The sequence below is a fragment of the Acanthochromis polyacanthus genome, chromosome 5 (assembly GCF_021347895.1).
Source record: "Acanthochromis polyacanthus isolate Apoly-LR-REF ecotype Palm Island chromosome 5, KAUST_Apoly_ChrSc, whole genome shotgun sequence".
Taxonomy (NCBI): Eukaryota; Metazoa; Chordata; class Actinopteri; family Pomacentridae; genus Acanthochromis; species Acanthochromis polyacanthus.
The window spans coordinates 9,500,413-9,525,684 of NC_067117.1; the positions used below are offsets into that span (position 1 = coordinate 9,500,413).

At 39.6% G+C, this 25,272-nt stretch overlaps 1 protein-coding gene and 1 long non-coding RNA gene across 2 annotated transcripts in view; one reads left to right on the forward strand and one right to left on the reverse strand.

The window, feature by feature from the left end:
- Positions 1–11,294, reverse strand: part of LOC127534232 (uncharacterized) — a 58,521-nt gene extending 47,227 nt beyond the window's left edge. Inside the window, exon 1 of the long non-coding RNA XR_007942274.1 lies at positions 11,146–11,294. This is a non-coding gene — a long non-coding RNA (uncharacterized LOC127534232). The remainder of the gene's footprint in view (positions 1–11,145) is intronic.
- Positions 11,295–17,145: 5,851 nt separating this feature from the next.
- hrh1 (histamine receptor H1) lies at positions 17,146–22,897 on the forward strand. Its single transcript, XM_022207001.2, has 2 exons — positions 17,146–17,583; positions 19,909–22,897. The coding sequence occupies exon 2, from the start codon at positions 20,159–20,161 to the stop codon at positions 21,806–21,808; it is 1,650 nt and encodes a 549-aa protein (XP_022062693.1). The 5' UTR covers positions 17,146–17,583; positions 19,909–20,158; the 3' UTR covers positions 21,809–22,897.
- The last annotated feature ends 2,375 nt before the right edge of the window (positions 22,898–25,272 follow it).

Consider the following 25,272-nt stretch of genomic DNA (forward strand, 5'->3'; position numbering starts at 1 on the left):
TACCACAACAAGCCTTTCAAGTAATATACTGTAGTGTTTATACTGTAATCAAATGTTTAAACATTGCTTTAAATTGCATACACACATCAAAATGCATGCATGACTTGAACAACTTATAGAATAAATTATCTTTCTATGGAGTGGGAACAAGCAATGGCAGTAATGCATGACAAATTGTAGCCTATTAAAATTTCAGTTAATTTCGAGCTGCTTGACAGAAGACTATCAATACTTTCATTTTTCCAGAGCGGACCGTTTCAAGAACACCCGTCGTTGGTCATTTATTCTCCATTTTGAGAGCATCATCTCCGTGCTGCAGTGGAAGATGACATGGCTGCTGACCTCAAGCCACACAGACTAACAAATTATTTTGTAAGTGCAAAGGTCAGAGATAATTTTACCTACTATGCTCCCGGACTTGCAGGACAGCGGTCACTTCAGGCCAAGTTTATTTTAGACAAAATTTGCCTGCAGAGAACATTTCTCATCTCTTTAAAAATAACATAATAGAACCAGTGTCCTTGCCAGTTACATCATTAAACACGTTCAACATCACATGACTCATCACCTGGACATCAAGCAGGAAATCTATCCTCAAGCAAAACTCAAAAACACTGCCCTGTCAAGCAGTGTATTCCCACCATTTAGCTAAATGCGTGGTTCCATGATAAAAATTCTAGTTAAGTTATGCAGATAAACATTTAAGTTGTGAACACCATTTTAATGGTTTGGGTTGACATATGAAGGTTGCTAATCACACTGTCTTGATATTGTGTGTAGGTCGGACTCAAATTTCTGTCTTGCCTGACTTAAAACAAAATTCTAGTTGAGATAACTTAATGAAAGTGTTTGATGACTTAATTTTAATTCACTTTGTGGTCAGGATTTAAAATCCATTTCCATATCTACTGACCTTAGAGAAACCTAAATGTTTAATATGCCAACTCAAAAACTTCATATTGATGACAATTTAGTACATAAAACTTAAACATATCTTGTAAATAATATGGAAATACTCCTGAAGATTTGTATATTCGCAATCAATCATAAGTAAGTGGTTATTAAAAATAGCCCTCTTTTTGGGAGGAAAAGGTAATTCCTCTAACTCTGTGTACTTTTCCTTTATTGGGGTTGAACTTAATTTTATTAAAAGTTGTCATAATTAAAAAAAAATCATACAAACTGAAACACTCTGAGTGTAATGCAACAAATGGGTCAATAAATTGCAGACTTTGACACAAACCTTTCCGTCAAACAAACAGTGTTGCTTTCTGATAACTATGACCACACCTGCTCCTCAAGTAGTTAGTATTTAAACCATGTTGACCAAAGTCCTCTCACTTAAGGTGTTATTTTAGCAGCTAAGAGTTAAATGAAAGACCATGTCTTAGGACACAGACTAGAAACGGAGGAAAAAAGTCAGCCTGGCTCTTTTCAAAGGTAACAAATTCTGCCTACCAGCACTTCTGAAGCTCGGTAATTAGCATGCTTTATCTTTTTTGTCAAATCAGTACAAAAACTTAAGTATAAAAATGAGCATTTGCATTTTAATGCCGGTGGTGGTTGGAAGGGGTATGTGCTGGACTCATTTTTTGGCCACACGTCTCCACTGGTTGCCGGTCAAATGGCTTTCTTTGTGCTAAGCTAAGTTGGCAGGCCGAGGATCATATGGCTCCCTCATTTGCTCCTATTTTATCTGACTGTTGCTTTCATTCTTGCTTGATTAGCTCTTCTTTGTTCCCATTTTCATATTTAATTCATTCTGCTCATTTCTGCGTCAAAATAGGTCACGGGTCGAAAATCTTCAAACCCTGCAGTCTCCACTTGTTCATTCTATCCATGCACAACTGTGTGCCTTGCTGTCAACCTTTGTTTTCTACAGGAACCATACATCTTATTTGTCTGAGACCGCAGAAGCAAAATACTACGCATCCCTGTGTACAATCATGTCACAGTCCAGTTGAATGTCATCATTTCTCTGCTGCTGTGAAAACCGTCTTGATATATTTACTTTTCAACGCAAGGTCAACACCACATTTGAATAATCTCAAATCCATCATCCTCCCTATTGTCATGATAAATAGTCAACATAAAATATGCTGGGTGCTGTACTGAATAGCACACGGGTGCCATTTCAGGATGACAGTATTCTTTGTTAAGGTGGAATAAAAGCCATAAAAGGCAATAAGGAAGTGTTTCCTTGTTTTTTTTGATCTGGGCTCAATCTGCTGCACAACAAAAGGCTATAAATCAAACTGTCCATCTGTAGAGCAAAGATGAATATGATTGCACAGTAAGGATCACTGACTCTGAGTGTGTGACAGGAAAAAGAGTGAGAGTGTTTGTGTGGGAAAGATGGATCTGTGTATGTTTGCCTCATGGGTGGTCATGTAATATGTTTTTATCTGTGAATTCCTATCTGTCTGTGTGTGCATGTTGGATTCATTGACGTAAATCCATCTTTATAATAGCATTTAATGTAAACTACGTAGATGATACTGCATGTGTCTGCATCTGTAACTCCTAAATATAACAGCCACTCAGCTCTGGAGGTTTATCACAAGACTCTGCTCCTATGCAGCCACAAGAGCATTAGACAGGTTGACCACCGATTCTGGCCGATAAGACGTAGCTTGCACTCAGCAAAAAGAAGTGTGATGAGGTCTGGACTCTGCAGCTCTCCCACCAGACAAAGAATAACATTCTTTTCTGGACCTCACTTTACACACTGAGGCACACACTTGTCACAGTCATAATGGAAAGTGCCTCTCCAAATCTGTTGCCATGATGCTGGAAGAAAACTGCTGTCCCAAATAACCCTCTTTGCGCCGTCGAATAAGATTCCCTTTAATTACAGCAAAGTGGTCGTAAAAATTAAAACAGTCCCCGATTTGACCACTAAATGTTTGTATGCGCAGTATTTTTTGCAGCTGTTCTGGAGGATTTGATGACCAATTTATAAAAGGAGTGGCCCTGTTGTCATGGAACTGAATTCACTGCAACACAGCCAGGACATGGAATAAGATTATTTCAAGTGCTGTTTACGAGATAAAGAATGCATTTAAACTCTTCTGCAGTGAAGGAACTTTCAAAAAGCCAAAGAAAAAGACTCTTCTCCTATGTTATCTCTTTGTTAAATGTAGTAGCTGCAAAACTGTGACCAACAGCAAGTGATCAAGTGCCACTTCACATGAAGCAGGAGAACTTACTGTTCCTGGTGAACGCATTTTGTGCCAGAGGAGAAGTAACTCTTACTATTTTAGTTGTTCAGTTTGGATTACAGCAGCCTCATGTCACCTTGTCTGTACATATCAAATAATCTGTCTTCTGAATATTTACTTATTAACTCAGATGCACTTGCAAAGTAAATAAACTTTATATGCTCATCATAGCTAACTGTCTCTGAAAAGAAAAAAAAAAGCACAGAGGAAGTAGAAGGCGACCATTTTCCTCGAAAACCACCAACAATAATCACTTTTTTCTCACCCTCACCCAGGCAAAGACAATGCACCCTTCCTCAGTCGATTCTTTGGCACGTCTTCAAACATCATTAAAATTTGTTACGATTATCTGTCATTTTACGGCATTTGTCACAGTGCTCTGCCAGAACACTGTTTTCTCTTTCTTTTTATTTCTGCAAATGCAAAGAAAACCAGACATAGCAAATCTATTCTCCCTCTTCCTCCTACTTCCTTTTTCTAAAACATTACTGTAATGAATTGGCATGAATGACAAGAAGGCAGTGTAGTGAGAAGCCTTTTCCTTGTCTCCATTAGCAGGTCCTATGTTTCCACAGAGGCATCAAAGAGAGAGGAGCAGGAGAACGCAGGGGGGGAGGCTGGCTGAAAGCTTCAAGCTGCACACAGAGATAAAGACCAGACATATCTGCAAGTGTGTGTGAGTGTGTGCGTGCATGTGTGTGTGTGTGTGTGTGTGTGAGGGATTAGGCTGACTTTGACTGGCTCTGCTCCATTGTCACAGCAGCTCCTAAGAAGCTGCACACTGCCACATGACGGACAGGGCTTGGAATTGCACAGATAATGTCTGCCTCCTCTCTCTGTCTCTCTCTCTCTCTCTGTCAACACACACACACACACACACACACACACACACACACACACACACACACACACACACACACACACACACACACACACACACACACACACACACACACACACACACACACACACACACACATTGTATAGTGTCTATGTGATAATGTCTATTAGTCCCAGGACCCTCGAGCTTTACAAATTTGTGTGACTGAGAAAACATGCATAATGGGCAATAAAGGTCATTGGCTCTCGAAACTGAGCAGTCACACTGTATGCATGTAATGCTTTCATAGTGTGTGTGTGTGTGTGTGTGTGTGTGTGTGTGTGTGTGTGTGTGTGTGTGTGTGTGTGTGTGTGTGTGTGTGTGTTTATCTCTATGTGTTTGTGCACATGAGAGGATTGCTAAGACACACAGCATGTATATCATGACATAAAATGGTACAAGGTAGATTTTTTGCGTTTTTTTATGATTCTGTGTATTTGAAAAAAAGAGAAAAATAGACTAAGCAGGAGTGAAATGGCACATAACAGAGAAAAAGACTAAACAAATTAGGAATAAAGATGCTTTGGAGCCATCAAGAAGTTCAAAAAACAGCTCAGATTAAGCTCCTTCTTGTTCTTTTTGTACAACTGCATTACTGTACAACCCGCTTTAGGAGTTTACTTCTTTGCTTTAGTTAAAATGACATAAGCTTGTTTCACTGGTCGGACTTTTTAATGTTTGACTAAAAAAACCCTCAGCTAAGTCCCGCCATGCCTGACCATCCTCATTACCTTCATCACTAAATGAAATCAGCGGTGACACACACTGTGTAATAGTTCTGTGATGTAACCATGCGGCTGCCAGAAGGAACTGTGTGCGTGCTGAACTTCCATCGGCTTCGCTACTGCTTCTTTACTTTATGATGGTGATCTTCCTGACGTAATCCAGTAGGCTGAATCTAAGGCCAAGACGGTATCGATCAACAATCATGTTATCAAACCTATATGGTTAAAATGTTGCTTCTGAATGGCACATTTTGGAGGACAATGAGACATTTGGCGATTTGTCCAAGAATGATGGATATTCTTACCTTGATTTGACAAATAAAAACTTGCTATAGGATATAAAGGCTACACGGTCACGTACTTATTTATAAAACATAATGATTTCACATCTTAAAATTCTACATACGCCAATTAGCCACAACAGCAACCTCTGTGTCCTTTGAGCTGTAGTGTGGGGCCTCTGTCGTATTAACTTGTTTGCGCTCGATCAGATTGGGATCTGGGATCTTTAGAGGTCAGGTCTGGCTCTTTGTTGTGTTCCTCAAGTCATTGCTGAGCAGTTTTTTTGCGGTGTCCTGCTGGGGAAGGCTAGTGATGTTGGACTCTACCATTCCAAGGTGCACTTGATCTACAAAAACATTTGGGTGGGCAGTTTGTGCCACAGCAACATCCATTCAATGCCCATGTTTTCCCAGCAGAACACTGGATAGTAACGTGATGATCGACCTCATTCACTGTATTTTGTCTTTTATATGCTTCGGCATTAGTTTGAAAAAATCATGTACAATATGTGGAGGGTTTTCATGCAATAGCAAATACGATATTGGGGGGGAAGTCCACTTCCCCCCCAGTGTTGTTTCATTGTATCAGTATCCTCATCCTTCAGATGCTCATCATATATGGCTCCATGAGCAGTGTTTGACATGCAGTGTACAGATCTCAGATTCTCCGCTTGAAAACACATTTCATCCTGCCAGCAATTGCGTGACAGCAAGCTAACATCAACGTGACTAAAATTTCTTCCATGATGTTCTTGCTGGACGTCCTTTTCTCATAACTTTACTACTCGTGTTTCTCTCTCAGCTCTCAGGATTTATTTTTTTTTTATAATAAAGTGGATTCATAGTGATGTGTTGGTTGATGATTTAAAACTTTTTTTTGGACATTGTGAGTTTGCAGAAGGTTGTTGGGTTGGATTCAGCATGGGCATGAGTCAGATGCAATCCTGGGGGTATTTATTACTGTCCCTTCAAATAAAACAGCAAAGAGGAGATACAAAGATTCTGCAGGACAATGACAGCATTCTTGGAATCTATCATCGCCCTACGCAGTATTATTCCATGCCCTCTGGTGTAAGGATGCTCTTTCAAAAGTGAATTGTAGAAAAAAAATATCTGGAACTGCAAAGATCTGCATACCCAGTTTGATTCAGGTATGTAATGTAAAATAACACATTAGAAAGTTGGGATTTAATCACTGATTCTATGAAATAATACTATATAACATGTTGTATTCAACACTTGACAGAAAAAAGCTGCCAGTATCAGGACTCAGTCGAGTTATCTGGTATATATGGAGAGGAAATTGTGCATCAATGAGGCAACAGACGTGTTAGTGCGCACGCTTTATGTGTGTTCTTTGTATGCGTGTTACGCTTTATGTGAGTTATTAAAGCCGAGAAGCTGTTAATGGAGCCATTGTCAAGTAATGGAGCTGCATGTGTGTCTGCGCACAATGCACGGCTATGTGTACCAATATCTATACATGTCTGTTGTGTGTGTGAGAGAGAGAGGGTGAGATAGAGAGAGGGCAAGGCTTTTGTCTGTGTCCAGTGTAGTGCATTATTCTTCATTAGAAACAGATGAGTGACTCTGTCTACTCCAGGACTGCCCCTGGGTTCAAGTCAATCCACCACCCAGGCACCCACTCAGAGACACACACAGACACACATGCACACTCACACACAAATTCACATTATGCACCGTGTCTGCCAAAGACAATGAGAAATGAGACTGAGTAGAAATTAGCATTTTGGAGTTGTACCTCGGCCAAAACAACGGTTTAATTCCTGTATTTGAATAAAGACATTAGATAGTAAGGTGCACGAACGGCCGCTGTTATTCATTAGAGTAGATTCCAATGAATAACAGGGGGAGGTAAATGCTCAACTTTGTCATGCCAAAATGGCCGATAAAGTGCAAATAAGTTGCATTGTGTGAGTAACTTTTAATTAGAAACTCCTAGAAGTTATTAAAGTTTTAATATTATTTTGATTTTTGATGGAAGACATCTGATCTTTCAATTAGCCTTTTTGACAAATAATCTCAAAAGCAATTAACCTTTCTCAAAAATATATGAATAAGTGTAATTTGGACACTTTAACAGATTTATATTAACTTAATGCCAATCCGGACCATCACTTTCAGACCATCAAACATAAAAATATAAGTGTTTGGGTTCATGTGCAAAAATAGCTCAAGTATCCAGTCAGCCAGTTCTAATTCAGGACAGGTTTTACTGAGGTATAACTGCAGGAATATAAATTGAATTTCAGGATGGATAGAGCTTCTCTGCTACCTATCAGACGGATTTGACTTAATATTGCCTACCTCCACATTGCCGGCTATTTGTTGGATGGAATTACCCAATATGCTAACACCTCACTTTTTGTGCAGAGTCAGGACGGATAAGATGTTGGTTTGTTTGGAGGTTTCTGGTGGAAATTTTTCAACTGTAAAAATGAATTCCCAGCTCATCAGTATTCAGCACAATGTGTTGAGCCGGGATATGAGACATTATGCCAATAGCTCTTTAAAAATACATATTCTTAAATGACTCGGTTCATTTAAAGTAAGCGCAATACGCTACTACGTCATATTGAGAACAAAATGCGAGGGACCCGATTGCTTGCAGTACGTCCAGCTGTGTGCATCAAAGCCTGCACATGCATTTACAATAGGATTCCTGCACGAGAAGACAAAGAGGTGAATTTGACTTGTGTAGAACCCACTTCATTGTCAAATTGGCACCAGCGTAGAGAGACAGACAGACGAAGAAAGACAGACAGAAAAAAAAAAGAGACAGAGGGAAGAGAGTCTGTATGGAGGAGAGCAGATTACATAAGTCCTTCACCTCACATGCCTGACTATGTGACTGCAAAATGCCCAAGAGACTGGGGGATGGAGGAAGGCAGCGAGAGGAGAGGAGGTGGGGGAAGCGGAGTAAATTGGAGAAAATTAAGTGGAAGAGGGGAGAGAGGAGGGATTTGAGAGGGAGACAGGGTGAGGGAGAGGGAGAACAAGTGAGCTGGAGAGAGAGAGGGAGGCTGATGAGAGGTTTATAAAAAGGAAAGTGAAGATGATGTAGAGGGCGTATGAAGTAGGCCTCTGTCATTCTAGTTAATGCCAGTCGCCTCGCCTCAACAGCGGGATAAAGACTGCAGCTGAAGAGGCCTCTGATATGCAGCCTGACAAAAGCACTTATCAGATGCAGCGCGGCTTGAAAAATGCTGACGTGCCGACAAAACGTTGAAATCAAGTCAACTGGAAGGCAGATTGATGGGCTTATTTAAATTGTCTGGCTAACGCGATTTGTCAGAGAATGTGTTTTGTAATCAGTTTAGAGTCCTTTTGGAAACTGTCGCATTTACCCTGTTCGTTTTAATTAAACAAAACACAGTTTCAAGCATGTGATGAAACATAGTTTCGCATTAAGAGTAAGAAATAAAAAACTCAGTTTTCCTTTTATGTCCTGAAGTGGTTTTAGATAAATGTGTGTCCACGAAAATATGACTAAGTGTTGAAATTACACGTTAGCATAGTTCCCTTTTTTAAAGAGATTTGGTTCATGCTGCACAGCAGCTGCTACAAATCCAAATCACTAGAGCTGCTAAGGATTAAGTGTCTTGCTCAAGGACACTTCAGAAGGACATGCTTTATTTTCCTTCCCCACTCCACTTGGGGGAATGTAACTAAGTACATTTTCTCAAGTGCAGTACCTAAATACGAATTCTAGTTAATTTTACCTGCATTGATTTCCAGTGCATTCTACTTTATAACCCTGCAGGGCAGTTCAGAAGATTCTTTTTATTTACTACACTACAGTTATTTGACACTTACAAATATTTGTTATTTTTATTCAGTTATGATGCACACATTTTGTAAGTTTGGGCTTTGGATTATTTTTGGTTGGGATTTTTGCTGTTTTTCATCCATAAACCAAACAATCATTTGATAAATCACAAACATAGTCAGGGTTATATCTATATTAGCATTAAATTGAACAATTAGAATTTTTCCTTAAGTAAAATTCACAGTGCAGGACTATTTGTGACAGTGTGGCTTTAGTATTATTATTATAGGATCTCCTCAATGAACTGCTACTACTACTGCTCTGCTTTGAATAACAATTTGTATCTGATGTGGTCTTGCATGGCTAGAAATTCTTAAAATGGCACATCAGTCTCGTATCTCACTGAAAAATCTGGAATCTATGAACTGTGCAATATTTTGTCTTTCCAAAGTGTAACTTATGCACACAAGTTGTGTTCTACTTCACTGAAGGTGCATTCTTGTGTGTGTTTCAATGTGAAATTTAAGTTGTCTATTGGACCAGTACTGGCTTGTAAACTAGCTATCATGCTAAACTGCCTGCTTGCATGTACGCATGGTTTATTTTAGAAGAACTCAGGTAATCTTTCCACTTTTTGGTTCATTTTTGAGTGACAGGGGCCTTCAACTAAATACTCTGAATCTTTCTATGGAACTGAACGATTGAAACGGGGGAGGAAAGGAGGCGGAAAGGAAGAACACATGAAGAGGAGTGAAGGAGGAGGATGGAAAGAGGGTCAAGAGGGAGGAATAAGAGGATGGAATAAATGAAGGTTAACTACTCTTCCTGCAGCGGTTTGAAGAGTTCCTCTGCCTGAGTGTAATGATTGGCAGCCTGGGGTTTGCTTCCCCATTGTTTTTAAGACTGACATTTGCATCTGATGAGTTTGTGAACAGATGATGAACAAACCGTAGCAAAGTCAATTCCCAGTGCAGCACATTAAATCCCTCATGCAAAGGGAGATTTTCTCCTCCTATTATTTCACTTGTGAATGTGACAGTGGATATCATCTGTCTGGGTATGGGTTTGCAAAGGTTATGTTGACACCAGCCACCGAGGAAAAGCTTTAATTTGTGTGCTGAGCTTGTCAAGATGATACAGGCCTGATGGTTGCTACACTGCCAGGATTAACCTTCTGGTGGAATATTTCAGTCGATACAGAACCAACCAGCAGATGTCACTGCTGACTTACAAAACACAGGCACAACTGCATAGATTTTGAGTGTTGTTTTGAAGGAAAAAGAAAAATCCCAAAACGAGACATGAACTTTACTGTTTTTCTTTTACAAATATAAATTTAAACCATGCTGATATTTTAAATAGACATTTATGGTTGGATCATGTAATTGTAGTGAAAGAAAGAGATAAATATGCAGTTCAAGGAGACAATTTATGGAAATCAGTAGCTTCAAAAATAAATATGATGTCAGTGACCAATGAATGATTTCTACTCAATGCATCTGGCTCAGTTTTACAGATATGATCATCCCACAATACGCTCTAACTGGCCTGTTTCTTTCCCTGTAATCTGCAATTACGGACTATTGTAGTTTCAAATAGCTCAGATTGACCTTAATGAAATTCGGAAGACGTCTGACGTACTCATTCACCCACGCAAATTGGTAGACACACATTCTCACTTCCACTGTTGCACCACAGACACTAGAAACAGGTGCACAAACACACACACAGCTACACACATAAGAAATCTGATTACTCTCGCACAGCTGTGAAGCAGGAATAGAAAAATCGTCACCGCTGCACATTCACGGTTTGTCAGTTGAAATTTTCATTCTTGTACGTTTTAAATCAACCTGACTACATTTTAGGTGGATTATATAACATAAATAAAATCATAAAAAATCCCTGTAGGCTCATTTATCCCACAGCTACCCTGCTGATGTCATCTAAACCGCTTTCTTTTCCCTGTAGGAACTAGCTTTTCTTTTCTTTCTTTTTTACCTTTCATCCAGAGGAGGTAAACTAAGTTTTCAGGCTGTGAGTAATGGCTGGCTCCCTGCTGTCATGAATGACCACTGAGCAGCTTTACTTGACTATCTTGACGGTATTTGTTGAAAGCGGAGATTTTCCCAAAGGGGTGCAGGAGTTCAATATCTGATTATCTAGGGGAGATAAAGACAATTCTGCCACCACCTACTGCTTCTTTCTGGACAAATTTTCCATTTTAAGTTTAACATTTTCTCCTCACCTTATCTCCTCCAGGATCCTCGCACACAAACTTCTGGTCACTTTCTTCAAACCTTCCGTTTCCTTTTCTTCTCATCCTTCTTTTCTCTCCCAACCTTCACGCCCTTCCTTCCTTCCTCTCTTTCATTTCTTCACCTCCTCACCAGCAGCTTTTCCTGTAGGGGAGAGAAGGGAGAGGAGGAATACTTTATCTATTATCTCCAGTAATGTTGAAATGGCTTGTTAGTGCATTCATTACGCAATACAAAAGTGATAGTACTTTATCAGCGTATTGTTACAACTCTGCCACATAAATGTAGATGTAACACAAGATGGACCTGCATAACTAAAGGTTCTGCATTTCTGTGTCACTCTGTCTTCACCAGACACTGGAATTTTAGAGCCTTCCAACAGCTACATTACCATTTTATACAACAAATGCAACTTTAGACACCAGTTTTCTAACAGCCCACACGTTACACATGCTTTATGCAGCCAACTCTGACCTTGTGCCTCTTTAAACACTTCAGGTCTGTGGCTGTCTGATTGCAAACTCACAGCTGCCACTCTTATGGTGGCGACAGGCTATTTTTCGCAGCAGAGGACATATTGTAGAAAAAAGTGTAATTCTAACAGATTTTGACTTCTCTCAGGCTGAAGTTGACAATGAGTGATGTTGGCGGTTTGCTGCCAAACTCCACAGGCCAGAGAGGTCATTTGTCTTACTCTACCAGGTACAACAACAGCAGAGTGAGGATGGAGGGGTCATTGATGTACGGTCTGTACGTGCCCACGCAGTCCCTGAGGAGAGGTCTGATCAGCCTTCTTTCACTGAAAACAACCGCGTGGGTGTAAAATAGGTGTAATATCTAAAAATGATCAGCATCACAGCTCGCAAATGTGCCTGTTTTAGTCAAAAGGCTAACTCTCAGCTGTTGTCCCTTGGTCAGATGTTAAATATCCATCAAAGTAGTGATAAAACACAGCATTTAGAAAGAGAACACGATAAAGCATGTGAAGCAGCTGAACAAGTTAAAAGATTTAAAGGAGGAAGGCAATTAGGGGGTACAATGCCAGCAATTAATACAAAACGACGCTAAGCAGCACTGTATCAGCCCAGGTATTGAAAACGTGACATTCTAATCACATTGCATTATAGAAGGCATAGATAACATTAACAAATTGACCATGGACATTCATTCTTGACCTTTGGGAACTGTGTGCATAACTGATTAGAATTGGAGTTAAAATGTTAACCTTCTAGCATTCTGATGCTTCCAATCTCTGCTTTCTTTTCACGGTTAAACTTTATTCACTTGATAAGTGGTAAAATGAATGTCTGACTCCTTCGACTGTAACACAATGAAATTTTAGAATACAGCTAAATAATACAGAACACCTCAAAGTAGTTAAAATGCATTCCCTACTGGTATTTAATATATCAGTAGAGCTAGTTTTTATGTACATGTCATTCTAATTTAATTATACACTGAATATATGATATTTAGTGGGTTCAAATACTCTTGTTTGATACACTGTTTAAAATGCTATTTGAGTGTGATATGCCACACTGTTTCAATGGTAACAAATAAGACTGATGTTTCCTCCTGAAATTCACATTCACTAAGAAGTTTTACACATTGGGCAATGAGTCATTATTATCATATTTCAAGATAAAAGAATAAGTCTCTCTGACTTTACAAAACGGTAACACTTTATAATAACTATACACTATTAAGCATTGGTTCGGCATAATTTAAGCATTAGTTAATCCTTAAATCCTCATGAACTCATCATGAATTCACCATTAGTAATACATTACAAAGCATTAGTAAAGACAGTTTTAAATGTTCAACTAACACATTATTAAGCATTAGTTAAACATTAGTAAAGTGCTTAATTCATCGTTAACTCATCATTTGTAACTAATTAGTTATACGTGCTTAATTAATCATGAATTCATGATCTGTTTGGCATTTATTATGCATTACTAAGCACTTAATAAATCCGGTTAAAATGTTTTGTTGCTCATTGATAATCTCAGTTGTTAATACTTTATAAAGGGTTAGCAACTGTGTTAGTATATGATTTACAAACACATATTCATACTCAATGAATAACTTATTAATGTGGTTACTACTCATTAGTTAAATATATTCCGTGAGCCCATCTAAAGTGAGGACTATCTATGCTTTATAAAGCATTTATAAATGACACAGAAGCAGAGATATACAAAGTGTCAGTTTTATTGGTCCCAAACAATGCAAGCTCTTTTAAATACACACTTTAAACAAATACAATCTATAAAATTTCAAGCAAACTTGACAAACATCTTCAAATAACAACAGTCTGTGATCGTATAAAATAGAAAAATAAAATACAAGCTCTTTTAAATACACATTTTGCAATCCTTAACATTTCAAGTAAACTGGTGAACTATCTCTTTAGGTCACACACACCAGAGGTAAGTGGGTGCCCTTGAAGTGCACAAAGTGCTTTACAGTAAAACAAATATACCGTTTTCAAATATTGCAAGATAACACTAGATAATTTCTGCAACCTGTTTGCCTCTACGATCTCTCCAGCGTGACTTCTGCATTTTGGAGCATGCGCACTAGCGTTTTGGAAGGTACGTGCATGCGCAGTAGCGTCCTACACGTCCCAGAGTCCTACAAGTCCCAGTCTCCTCCGCGGTTCTGGAGAGCGAGACCGCGCGGGTTTTTTTAATTTTCTCAAATGCGGAAGTCGGAGAGAGAACCCGCAGGAGAGATGGCAGCTGATTGTAGAGGCAAACAGGTTGCAGAAATTATCTAGTGAAACAAATATACCGTTTTCAAATATTGCAAGATAACAATCTTGCAATATTTGAAAACGGTATATTTGTTTTACTGTAAAGCACTTTGTGCAATTCAAGGGCACACACACACCAGAAGTAGGTGGCTGCCTGATTCTGGGATTCCGCCAATGTAATTCAATGGGAAATGAGCGGATTCCTCCTCCTGCAACTTTTACCTTTGGCAGGAGGAGGAATGTACTCGTTTCCCATTGAAATGCACTGGCGGAATCCCAGAATAAGTTAGCCACTTACCTCTGGTGTGTGTGACCTAAAGAGATAGTTCACCAGTTTACTTGAAATGTTAAGGATTGTAAAGTGTGTATTTAAAAGAGCTTGTATTTTATTTTTCTATTTTATACGATCACAGACTGTTGTTATTTGAAGATGTTTGTCAAGTTTACTTGAAATTTTATAGATTGTATTTGTTTAAAGTGTGTATTTAAAAGAGCTTGTATTGTTTGGGACCAATAAAACTGACACTTTGTATATCTTTGCTTCTGTGTCATTTATAAATGCTTTATAAAGCATAGATAGTCCTCACTTTTGATGGGCTCACGGAATATACTTAACTAATGAGTAGTAACCACATTAATAAGTTATTCATTGAGTATGAATATGTGTTTGTAAATCATATACTAACACAGCTGCTAACCCTTTATAAAGTATTAACAACTGAGATTATCAATGAGCAACAAAACATTTTTAACCGGATTTATTAAGTGCTTAGTAATGCATAATAAATGCCAAACAGATCATGAATTCATGATTAATTAAGCACGTATAACTAATTAGTTACAAATGATGAGTTAACGATGAATTAAGCACTTTACTAATGTTTAACTAATGCTTAATAATGTGTTAGTTGAACATTTAAAACTGTCTTTACTAATGCTTTGTAATGCATTACTAATGGTGAATTCATGATGAGTTCATGAGGATTTAAGGATTAACTAATGCTTAAATTATGCTGAACCAATGCTTAACTAATGCTTAATAGTGTATAGTTATTATAAAGTGTTACCTACAAAACTAATTGGCTGAGACGGACTTATGGTGAACTGCAGTCACTCTTGTGTTTTTGTTGTTCTGCATTGTTTTCTTTGCAAAGAAAACGCAGTGCTTTTTGCATTTTTTAAAGCCGCAAAGTAAAATCTTAAAATTAGAGAAGTTACGAAGACATCTACCAGTTGTGTAAAGTTAGAGATGAATTTAGTTGCATTAGTCTTTGCATGAAACAAAATCCGTGGTGCACTGATTGCATGTTTTTGTCATTAAATTTTTTCCCCTTGGTCAGAGCTACAAGTCTGATCTGAACCTCAGGGAAGTTCTGTTTGTGATTTCCAACTATGGCTATATGAGCATGAAATTCAGAATAAGCTTCACAGCACAACTCCCAAGAGCTCTGGAAAATTCTATTGACATTGGCAACTCTATGACCTTCCTTGTAGCACCACAACAACCTCAAAGACTTCATTTTTCAATGTTTCTTAATGTCCTGACCTGCAGCTTTAAAAACAAAACAAAACCGTAACAAAGTTAACATACCATGCATCATTTGAACGTTAATTTCGAAATCCTAAAAGTTATCTTTCAGTTTTGAAATGTGTATCTTCTTGCAACCTAAAAATCGAATGTAAACAGAAAAAAATAGTTTTCTGACCCACTGAACTTTCCTCTGCAGTCACTATGCTGTCGTTTGGGCACACACACATTGTCTAAGCTGCAACAAGTCTCAGCCCAGAGGAGTCCAACATAAATCCCAGACTAATTCTCAAAATCTGCAAATTAGCAGAGATATTAGTAGCCTCATCACCCTCCTGCTGTGTGTTGAGCTGAATGTTATTCTACACGCTGGATTTTTTTGTAGTGTCTGTGCCTCCGGTCATTCAGATTGCTCCATCAGGAAAACACACTGTTGGGAATTGTCGTATCAGTAGACAAAACATCCTAATGGCACCCTAATGAGCATTTGTTTCTACAGCAACTGTTTTATCATCTGCTCAATACCAAGTTAAGTGTAATGGAGACACATTAGCCTTTGGCAAATCAGTATGTTTGTACTGCCACAATAGATTTGAAATTTGCTATGAGCTGCTGTGTGAAGCTATAGAGACTGCGGGTTCAAGCTGTTTGTAACGGACATTGCAACATGTATTTCAGTTTAAATGCTTTACAAATCAGTCTAAAAAAGTGGGGAGGCCCAGTGATAAAGTTCTCAGCACTGTTGCCTCACAGATAGGAGGTCCTGGGTTAGGTGGGGGGTTTTTGTTTGGAGTACGCGTGTTCACTCTGGGACATGCGCTGGGGGCTCCGGCTTCCTCCCACAGCCCAAAGACATGCATGGTATGTTATCTGGCGTTTTCGGACTGGCTGTAGGTGTGAGAGCGTGGGCGTCTGTCTCTTTGTGTCAGTCCTGTGATGAACTAGCCACCTGTCCAGGATGTACCCCAGCTTTTGCCTCATGTCAACTGGGACAGGTTCCAGCACACCTGCAACCCTCCACAGGACAAATGAGGTGTAAAGAATGGACAGATGTTTAAAAATAAAGCCTAAATAAATGACCGAGAACCTGGATCAGGAATGGCTGGACTAAAACTTTAGAGCCATACAACCCCCACTAACTTTCATTTTCTCTGTACTAGACTCATGACTCTTTCTATTTCCTTTGGATTCTTCTCTGAGAAACTAGTCTCTTTTCCACCTCAGCATGACTGCTATTCTTTCCATCGTTTATATGTGTCTGTGACTGTGTGAGACGTGAATCGAGTGAAACAAGTCATCCTATGTTAAGCCCACATGCTGGCAGTGGTGAGATGCACAGTGGCGTAGGTGGACACACTGTCAGAAGACAGCTGGTGAGCCATATAACTATATAGCTCGAGGATTTTGCTTCACAGGTGAGGAATCAGTTGAAAAATGTCCAAACTTCCCTGGAAACCAGAGCAGTAACGCAACTTCACTTCATGTTGCAATAATATGCCTGTTTACTGGACGCTCGGAAACACAGGCAGCTGCTAGAGTTCAAAACAAGCAGCAAGTATCTAGAACTCTACTTTAGAACAACAGCAGGAAGACAATTGCCCTTCTTGGCACAAAAACACAAGCAGAATTTCGTCACTTTAGCATCTGCGTTGTGATAGGAGGAATTTAAGATTCTACTAGTCTAGGTCCCAACTCCCCTCGATCCAGCACCAAATTTCCATAATATATCTGAAATAGATAAAACAGTTGTATATTTAATGTAGATGGTTTGCAATCCTGTAGAATTGCCCGTAGTCTCGTAGCTTTTGGTCATTACAGTAATGTGCAAATTTCGTGAGAGGAAGTTGCTCAGTGCGCGCGTAACTGCGCAGTGAATCATGCGCTGATTCATGGCACGGCAGATCATAACGCGCAATGTCATATCAGGTGAAGCCGATTCCAATAACAAGTCGATTTTTATGCCTGCTGTAATTCACGTGGGCTTCAAAGTTCAGTCCAGAGACGGACAGAGAGAGAGAGTGAGCTGAGGAGGGACAGAGGGAGACGAGGCAGACGATTTCTGTGCAGTTCAAACCTCTTGTGATTTTTCACCCAGGCTGGAATAAAAATAACTTTTTTGGGGGAAATCTCTGTGCATCCCTGGTAAGTCTGAAGCTACTCGACTTTTACTAGCAGTTGCACGCTACAGATTTTTTTTTTTGGAATGCGCAACTCTTGTATATCATTTCATTTCATTGCCCGACTGTTGTTAAATAATATGCATGCTTCTGAATGTGCCAAAAGCGTAAAAGTTGGCATATGTGATCCAGCAGCGGTTCAACAGGTGGTTCTCTCCGCACCGACTTGTAGTATTTCGCATGAGAGCCATTACTCATTTGGATAGACAGGTTTCATCAGGTCGCAGCAGGGCACGAGAAAAGCATCATTCAGCTCCATACATGCTCTTTTGTAATGAAATCAGACAGGCAATGATCATTACTGATAATCATGTTGTGCAAATTACGGTTGGAGGAATATCCTGCCCTTCTCGTGTCTGATAAGAAATGAGCTGCTGAGACGCACAAACGCGCCGCAGGTTTATTTCTGATACTCATCCTGTTATTCTCGGTGAATTTGGTGATTAAGGGTCCCTAAATATTTGTGTTGCGGAGGCAGTTACTGTATAAACACAAAGGCTTTAAACGAGAAAAGGGGGATTCACGAAGCCTGATTTCAACTGAAAGCCAAAGTGATTTATGCAAGTGATAAATCTGTAATAACCGTCGACCTGCAATTCTGAGAGGCTGTAAAATGAAAAGTTCAGCAAAGGTACAAGTGGTTTAGTTTGCATTTGATATGTAAAGTAGATATTAGGTTTAAATGTGGAATAAAAACTACTTTGACCAGCTTCTGTTGCAGCACTTTGATCCAAACCACAGACTCTATTGCGCCCTGAAGCTACAAGTTTTTCTTTTGTTTTTTTTTTGATAAATTCTCCAAGTGGAGCCTGTAGCCGCAGAACAGCGCCACAGTTCATTATCTGCTCCCAGTGCCTTTAGTCTATCTGTCAGATTCAGGCTGTAAACACGAGGGCGACCCGACAGCCGGAGTGTTCAGGGTGAATCCCTGGACACAGATGTCCAGAACAGCGCGCAGTTGCGCTCCTGCACACCATTCGTTGCATGTCGCCCTCTGCTCTCCTCACAAGGTTTACCGTCTCATTCAAATACAGGCTTAGAAAATGCCCCCAAAAGCAATATTAAAGAAATGCAAACATGGGTGCTAATGGGAATAAAGAAATATCCATTCTATCAGGCTTTATGTAATAATATTAAACCATGGTGACAGAATGACTCATTCTCCAGTAAAACCTTTCAGCACCCACTACTGTTATGTTTTTACCCACTAAACACTAAACACTTGCGAGCCTGGTGGTGTTTTTTTTTTTTTTTTTTTTAAATCTTTTCTCATCCTGCATGTGTGTCATCAGTGAGTAAGCAGACACAGATATACACGAGAGAAAATGGAGGCAGAAAAAGAGACTGAAACATAATGTCGAACACTCCTGAGAAGTAATAGCCTTGAACCAATGAAAAATATGAATGTTCAGCTTCCTTAACTGTACACCCAAATGTAAAGATCCCTAATTTCATGATTCCATTGTTAGAAATATCATTAATATCAACTTGTGTTTCTACTTGTTTTGTCAATTAGAGTGCAATTTCACGTCCCTACTGGCAAAATTTTAACGTGATAATTCTATTTTTACAAGTAGAACTATTGCTTTATAATTGGCACTGGAGGGCTATAATGACAAAAAAATATGTCAGCTTATACTGTAATTACAGAAAGACCAGCTATGCATAGGAATACCACCTGCATCCATGGCAACTGGTATATTTCAGACTACTCTCCTTAAAATCAATGACTCAACAGCTCAGTGTTTTTTGCAACAGCATTGACACATTTTCATATGAGAAATCTCGCTGTGCTTTACACATTGAGACGTGTTATCAAATACAGGCTTTTTATAAACCCAAAGGCATGGATTCCAGCATACTGCACAGGCAGAATATTGGTGGGTGCTTTCCGCCAGCGTCACAGTTTGTCTGCTGCTGTGGAGCTGATGGGATTGACAGCCCTCCCCATGTGTAAGTGCTAAAGAAAGCCAGCTGGACAGTGAAAGAAAAGGAAGGAGGAAGATTTTAGATTGTACCCAAACCAAAAGGTAGAACGATCACAGGAAATGTTGAGACGTTTTTTGTTTGTTTTTTTGAATGGTAGCGCTTGTGCTCAGATTGCATCTGCTTTTTTCTTTAGTTTATCTCCCCCTCCATCTGTTTTCTTAATGATTGCCTCCAGACATAGTTTAATACTCTTCTTTGAATTATAATTGGTATATAATATGGTTTTCTATGATGAAAGTGGGAAAAAAACCCACTTGTAGTTTACAGAAGAATAATCTGTCACGTTATTTTTGTTTTTCAGATGTTAACAGTTTGGATTTATGACAAAATGAACAACACTTCAAGGACACACTGACTGGCACTAATGAAGGGATACAATTTTCAACATAAAAGTCCACCTATCATCATGCTTTAAGTGTCAGACTCACACTGAGCACCCTTGGGAAAGAAACTTATTAAAGCCTATACATGTTTTGATCTTCTGGAACAGACACACTGGCCAAAGGCTCTGCATGATGTGAAGGGACCCTGCAGTGTCTGTCTCACCTAACATGATGGAATCTGGTCTGCCACCTTCCACAGACCTCCTACACATCGACAGCAACAGCTACGTCAACAACACCAACAACAGCTGGAGCAGTCTCCCTGATGGTGACTCACTAAGGAGCAATCAGACCCTGACCGTTAATGACCGCCTCCACAACGCCTTGCTGGGGATCTTCCTAGGACTCCTTTCACTCCTAACCATCATAATGAACCTTCTCGTACTTTATGCCGTGAAAAAAGAGAAGAGCCTCCACACTGTGGGAAACCTCTACATTGTCAGCCTGTCGGTGGCAGATCTGATTGTAGGGTCCACAGTTATGCCTTTGAACTTGGTGTATTTGTTGGAGGATGAATGGAAGCTCGGACGGGCTGTCTGCCAGTTCTGGCTGATAATGGACTATGTGGCAAGCACAGCCTCAATTTTTAGCTTGTTTATACTGTGTTTGGATCGTTACCGCTCCGTCAGACAGCCGCTTAAATACCTGAAATATCGAACGCGGGGAAAAGCTAGCGTGATGATTTGTGGAGCCTGGCTGCTGTCGATGATGTGGATTATTCCTATTTTGGGATGGAGATCTTTCACACATGTAGACCTTAAACCTGAGGAGGAGAATAAGTGTGACACAGACTTTCGTTTCGTCACTTGGTTTAAGGTTATTACGGCAGTTTTCAACTTCTACGTGCCCTTGGTTTTGATGCTGTGGTTTTACACACATATCTACTTCGCAGTACGACAACATTTAAGGGACAGAGAGAGAATCATTAATCCAACAGATTCATTTGTAGAACATGAGAACGGACGAAATGCTCAAAGCCCTGAGAAAAATGACTCCAAATCACCAAAGAGGGAAAGTGAAGTTCCAATGAAACTATCTAAAAAACATCGACTGCTGGACCAAAACACCTTAGATCAGACATATTCCCTTGAAGAAGCTGAGAAAACCAAAACTGCTGCATCAAGAGCTCATAGAAAAATTGGTGTTAAATGCCAACAGACATCATTGCTTACGATGACGACAAAACGACTCAGGAGGGCACGAAAGGATAAAAGCTGCTCCTTGTCCCCTGAGGAGAAGCAGCCAGACACTGAAAATCCCCTGAGTCAACCATCGGTGCCACAGGATGCGGTTTGCTCAGGGCTGAACAATGAGAACAAACTTCAAGCATCTTTAAACGAATGTCACATCACAGTGCCAAACTCGGTGAGCAGAGTCTGCGACATCAGTCAGGTAACAGATGTGCAGAGGTACACATCTGTGCTCTACAACAACTATGACCCCAGCCAAGCTCTACCCTGGCCTGAGGAAGGCATTGAAGACGCCACATTAGATCCAGACAACGCAGTGACTCTGAAACAGGCGTGGCAAAGATTTATTGACCAATCACGCCAGCGTATCCGAAGTCTGAGGATCCATAAAGAGCACAAAGCAGCCAAACAGTTAGGCTTCATAATCGCCGTTTTCTTGTTGTGTTGGATTCCGTACTTTATAACTTTTATGGTCATGGCATTCTGCAGAGAGTGTGTGCACCATGACCTCCACATGTTCACCATCTGGCTAGGCTACATGAATTCCACTCTCAACCCTTTCATATACCCACTCTGCAATGGAAACTTTAAGCGGGTCTTTAAAAGTATTCTTAAGATTCATCTGTGACAGGCAGAGCAAAGAACAAAAACCTCTGTGTCTAAATGGTACCAGTACAGACAGATAAGAAGGGCGAGAAAGTAGAATTGTTCAAGCCTCTTGACTTCTAACAAGTTGGTGGCTTTTCACATAAGCAACGATTAGAGTTAGGTTTTTTTTTGAGCCATTTACTGGTGCTATTTGGCTTGTGTTTTTTCAAGAACGATACAATAATACCTTTAAAATAAAGTCTTGTACATGCATTTTGGCCTTATAGTTCTGCTGTTGTAAGCTTTTCCTTTTGGATATAGGCATAAATTCCACATAAAGGGGTGGATGTTCACCCTTGTTAGCTTTCTAAGTGTAGATAAAACCATTTACAGACTGGTGACAAATTGTAGGAAAAAATTGAACCCTTGACCCCTACAATGAGGGGATCTGGTGGCTCTGTTAAGAATTAGAGGGTATTTTTCTGCCAAGTTTTGGGTCCACTTGACCCCTTAATGGGAACGGTCACTGCAAAGAAAAAGTTGTTCTGAGAATAGTATTTTGTCATTGTAGAATCAATGCCAAAGCACATTTAAAATGTTCTGGTGCGTCTTGTAAACCAACATGACTAAAATGTTAAATCTAAGTTGTTTTCTTTTTTATATTTCATCCATCTATATGTACTTCAAGTGTGAATTATGTCTTGTACATGTCAAATTTTATTTTTGTACTCTCCAACACTTTTGACTTGAACTCAAGTCGAGGATAATGTCTCAGTGTCATGTTATTTATTTTGTCTATGTTATGCTAATAATAAAATGTGTCTAGAGCCAGAGACATCTGAACCCGAAAGAATTTGATCTCTCACCCTCGGAAACAGGAGCATGAATTTAGTGTTTGTGCCTGGCTCTGCCCCAGGGTGGGAAGGGAAACTTTGTCCATAATGTGTTTTTAAAGAAAATATTTTTATTTATTTATTTTTTGCACTATGAATGTAACAAATGAAACAACATGAAACTTATAGGGGGGAAAGGATTTTAAAACCTACAAGCACTGCTATACGTTTGTCAAAGTTCTGTTCTTTGTCACATTGTTTTGTTTTTCATTATTAAAGCAGGATTATGAAAACAGGATATGGGACATGAGTCGTCCTTTCTAGTGTCAGTCCAGGAATAACACTAGTCTTGGCCCGTGTCTAGTGAGCTGTTTCAGGGAGGTCTCAACTGAGTTTTGTCCAAATTCCCCTTTATATTGCCCTTATTTTCAGGGATTTTAAACATGTCAGCTTTAAATGATTTCACTGTGTATCCAACACACTACAAACATCATGTTGTTACTGATTACAACAAAAAACACTTCTGTGTCTGCATGGCAACCACTTACAGTAAATATTTTTGTCAAACTCAAGGGGAATTTTGTTTCTCTCCCCATTGGGAATGGACTGCTAAGCTTTTTACAGTTTTATGATGTTATAAAGGCACATCTTGTCATGTCACTGGCCAAAGAGTGCCATTTCCCCCCCCCACTGCTGTGGCAAAGCAGCCATAACTCTGGATCTAGTGTAATACATTTGTATTGATAAAACATTTTGGTAACACACTCACAAGTACACGCAGCATGCTCTAGGGACAAAGCATCACAGAAAAATTGCACTCACCGACCACTTTATTACTTACACCTCTTGAAACAAACAGTTTATCAGCCAATCACATGGCTGTAACTCAGTGCATTTAGACAAGTAGGTCAAGACAACTTACTGAAGTTTAAGCCGAGCATCAGAATGAGAAAGAAAGGGAATTTAAGTGACTTTGATCGTAGCATGGTTGCTCGTGCCAGACAAGCTGGTCTGAGTATTTCAAAAACTGCTGATCTACTGGGATTTTTAACCACAAACATCTCAAGGTTTTACAGAAAATGGTTCGAAAAAGACAAAACATCCAGTGAGCAGCAGTTGTGTGGATGAAAATACCTTGTTGGTATGAGAGGTCAGTAGCCTAGCCGCGCTAGACCCATGTTCTGAAGACGCAAGAGTCTAGGACCACTCGACAGGGAGGGGGGCGGGCTAAAAGGTTGTCTTTTAAATAACTCTGCAGCAACTGGGTTGGTATACAACCAATCAGTGCAACGAATAGGCTGACGTAGTTCCGAGAGCGCCGGCGGATTGTGGCTAAGTCCCATTAGCTTCCCAACTAGTGGAGCCAACTGGTATATTAAGGATTTGCCATATCCCGTCGGCATAAGTCCAAATACATCTTTCTTCTCAATGAAACACTTCAGTGCCGTTCTTTGTTTATCTTTCAAGTTGAATTTTAGCTTCAAATCTTTAAGGGCTGTGGCCAAAGTCGAAAGATAACTGTTTATTGTGCGCTGGTTGTTTCTGTCAGAATCGTCGCGCCTCTGTCGTCACTTCGTTACGCCCGCCTTCTGACTCTACACTTCATGGTGATTCGTCCAGCCAGTTTTAGGAGCATCCAGCCTCGAGCCTTATGGAGGGTAACTAGACCCACCCTGGCAGAGAATTAAATTAGTTGCCGTGGGTTGTCTAGCGCGGCTAGGCTAAGAGGTCAGAGGAGAATGGGCAGAATACCATCTCTAAACACACAACATGTCCAGCCTTGAAGAAGACGGGCTACAGCAGCAGGAACGTTTCCAACACCTTGTTGAAAGTACTCCACGAAGAATTAAGGCAGTTCTGAAGGCAAAAAGGGGTCCAACCTTTTACTAGCAAAGTGTACCTAATAAAGTGGCCAGTGAGTGTATCTTCCAGCCAGAAAGACTAAGCCTAATTTGTGTATTATTCAGAACTAACATTTAACTATTCACATAACATAAATTCAAACAATGTGTTCATTTTCTCAAAAACACTTCGTCATGCCCACTAAATGGCATTTTTCTCAGGTCAGAGGCATATCACTATTACAAATTTGAATATGTTAATCGTTGTGTCAGAAGATGCCATAAATGCTGACAAAATATACAACAATCTAGAAACTCATATGGGTTCCTGTAGCCGTTGAACTTTGACATGTTGAGTCACTACTCAGAGTTCCAATATATTTCACCTACCAAAATATCACATTTTTCCAGACTTGAATTTCTACACTTCTAGCTAGATTTATCAGACCACAATTGACATCTTAATACACAAAGCGAGGTACTTATTATGTAAAAGAATGGTTTAAAAATATAGCTGGTAAAATATGTTATATCCTGAATATTTATCTATGCTATGTGTTGCCAACTAAAATTATAGCTCTGTAGCTCATAAAACTCAGATAGCAACAATGAACAGCAACATTTGTGTTCAAAGAATACTGGAGCTACCTAAACAACTTGAATGAATATTATTATGATATTGTCCCACCATAACGTTTAGTCTGCTACAAAAATTAGAACTAAAAATTAGCTTAGAAAAAGTCATATTTAAATGTTATTCAGTGTCAGTAAGAAAGATGATCAGTGCAGCTATAATTGTGTGGTTTCCTCACACAAAAAAAGAAAGTCTA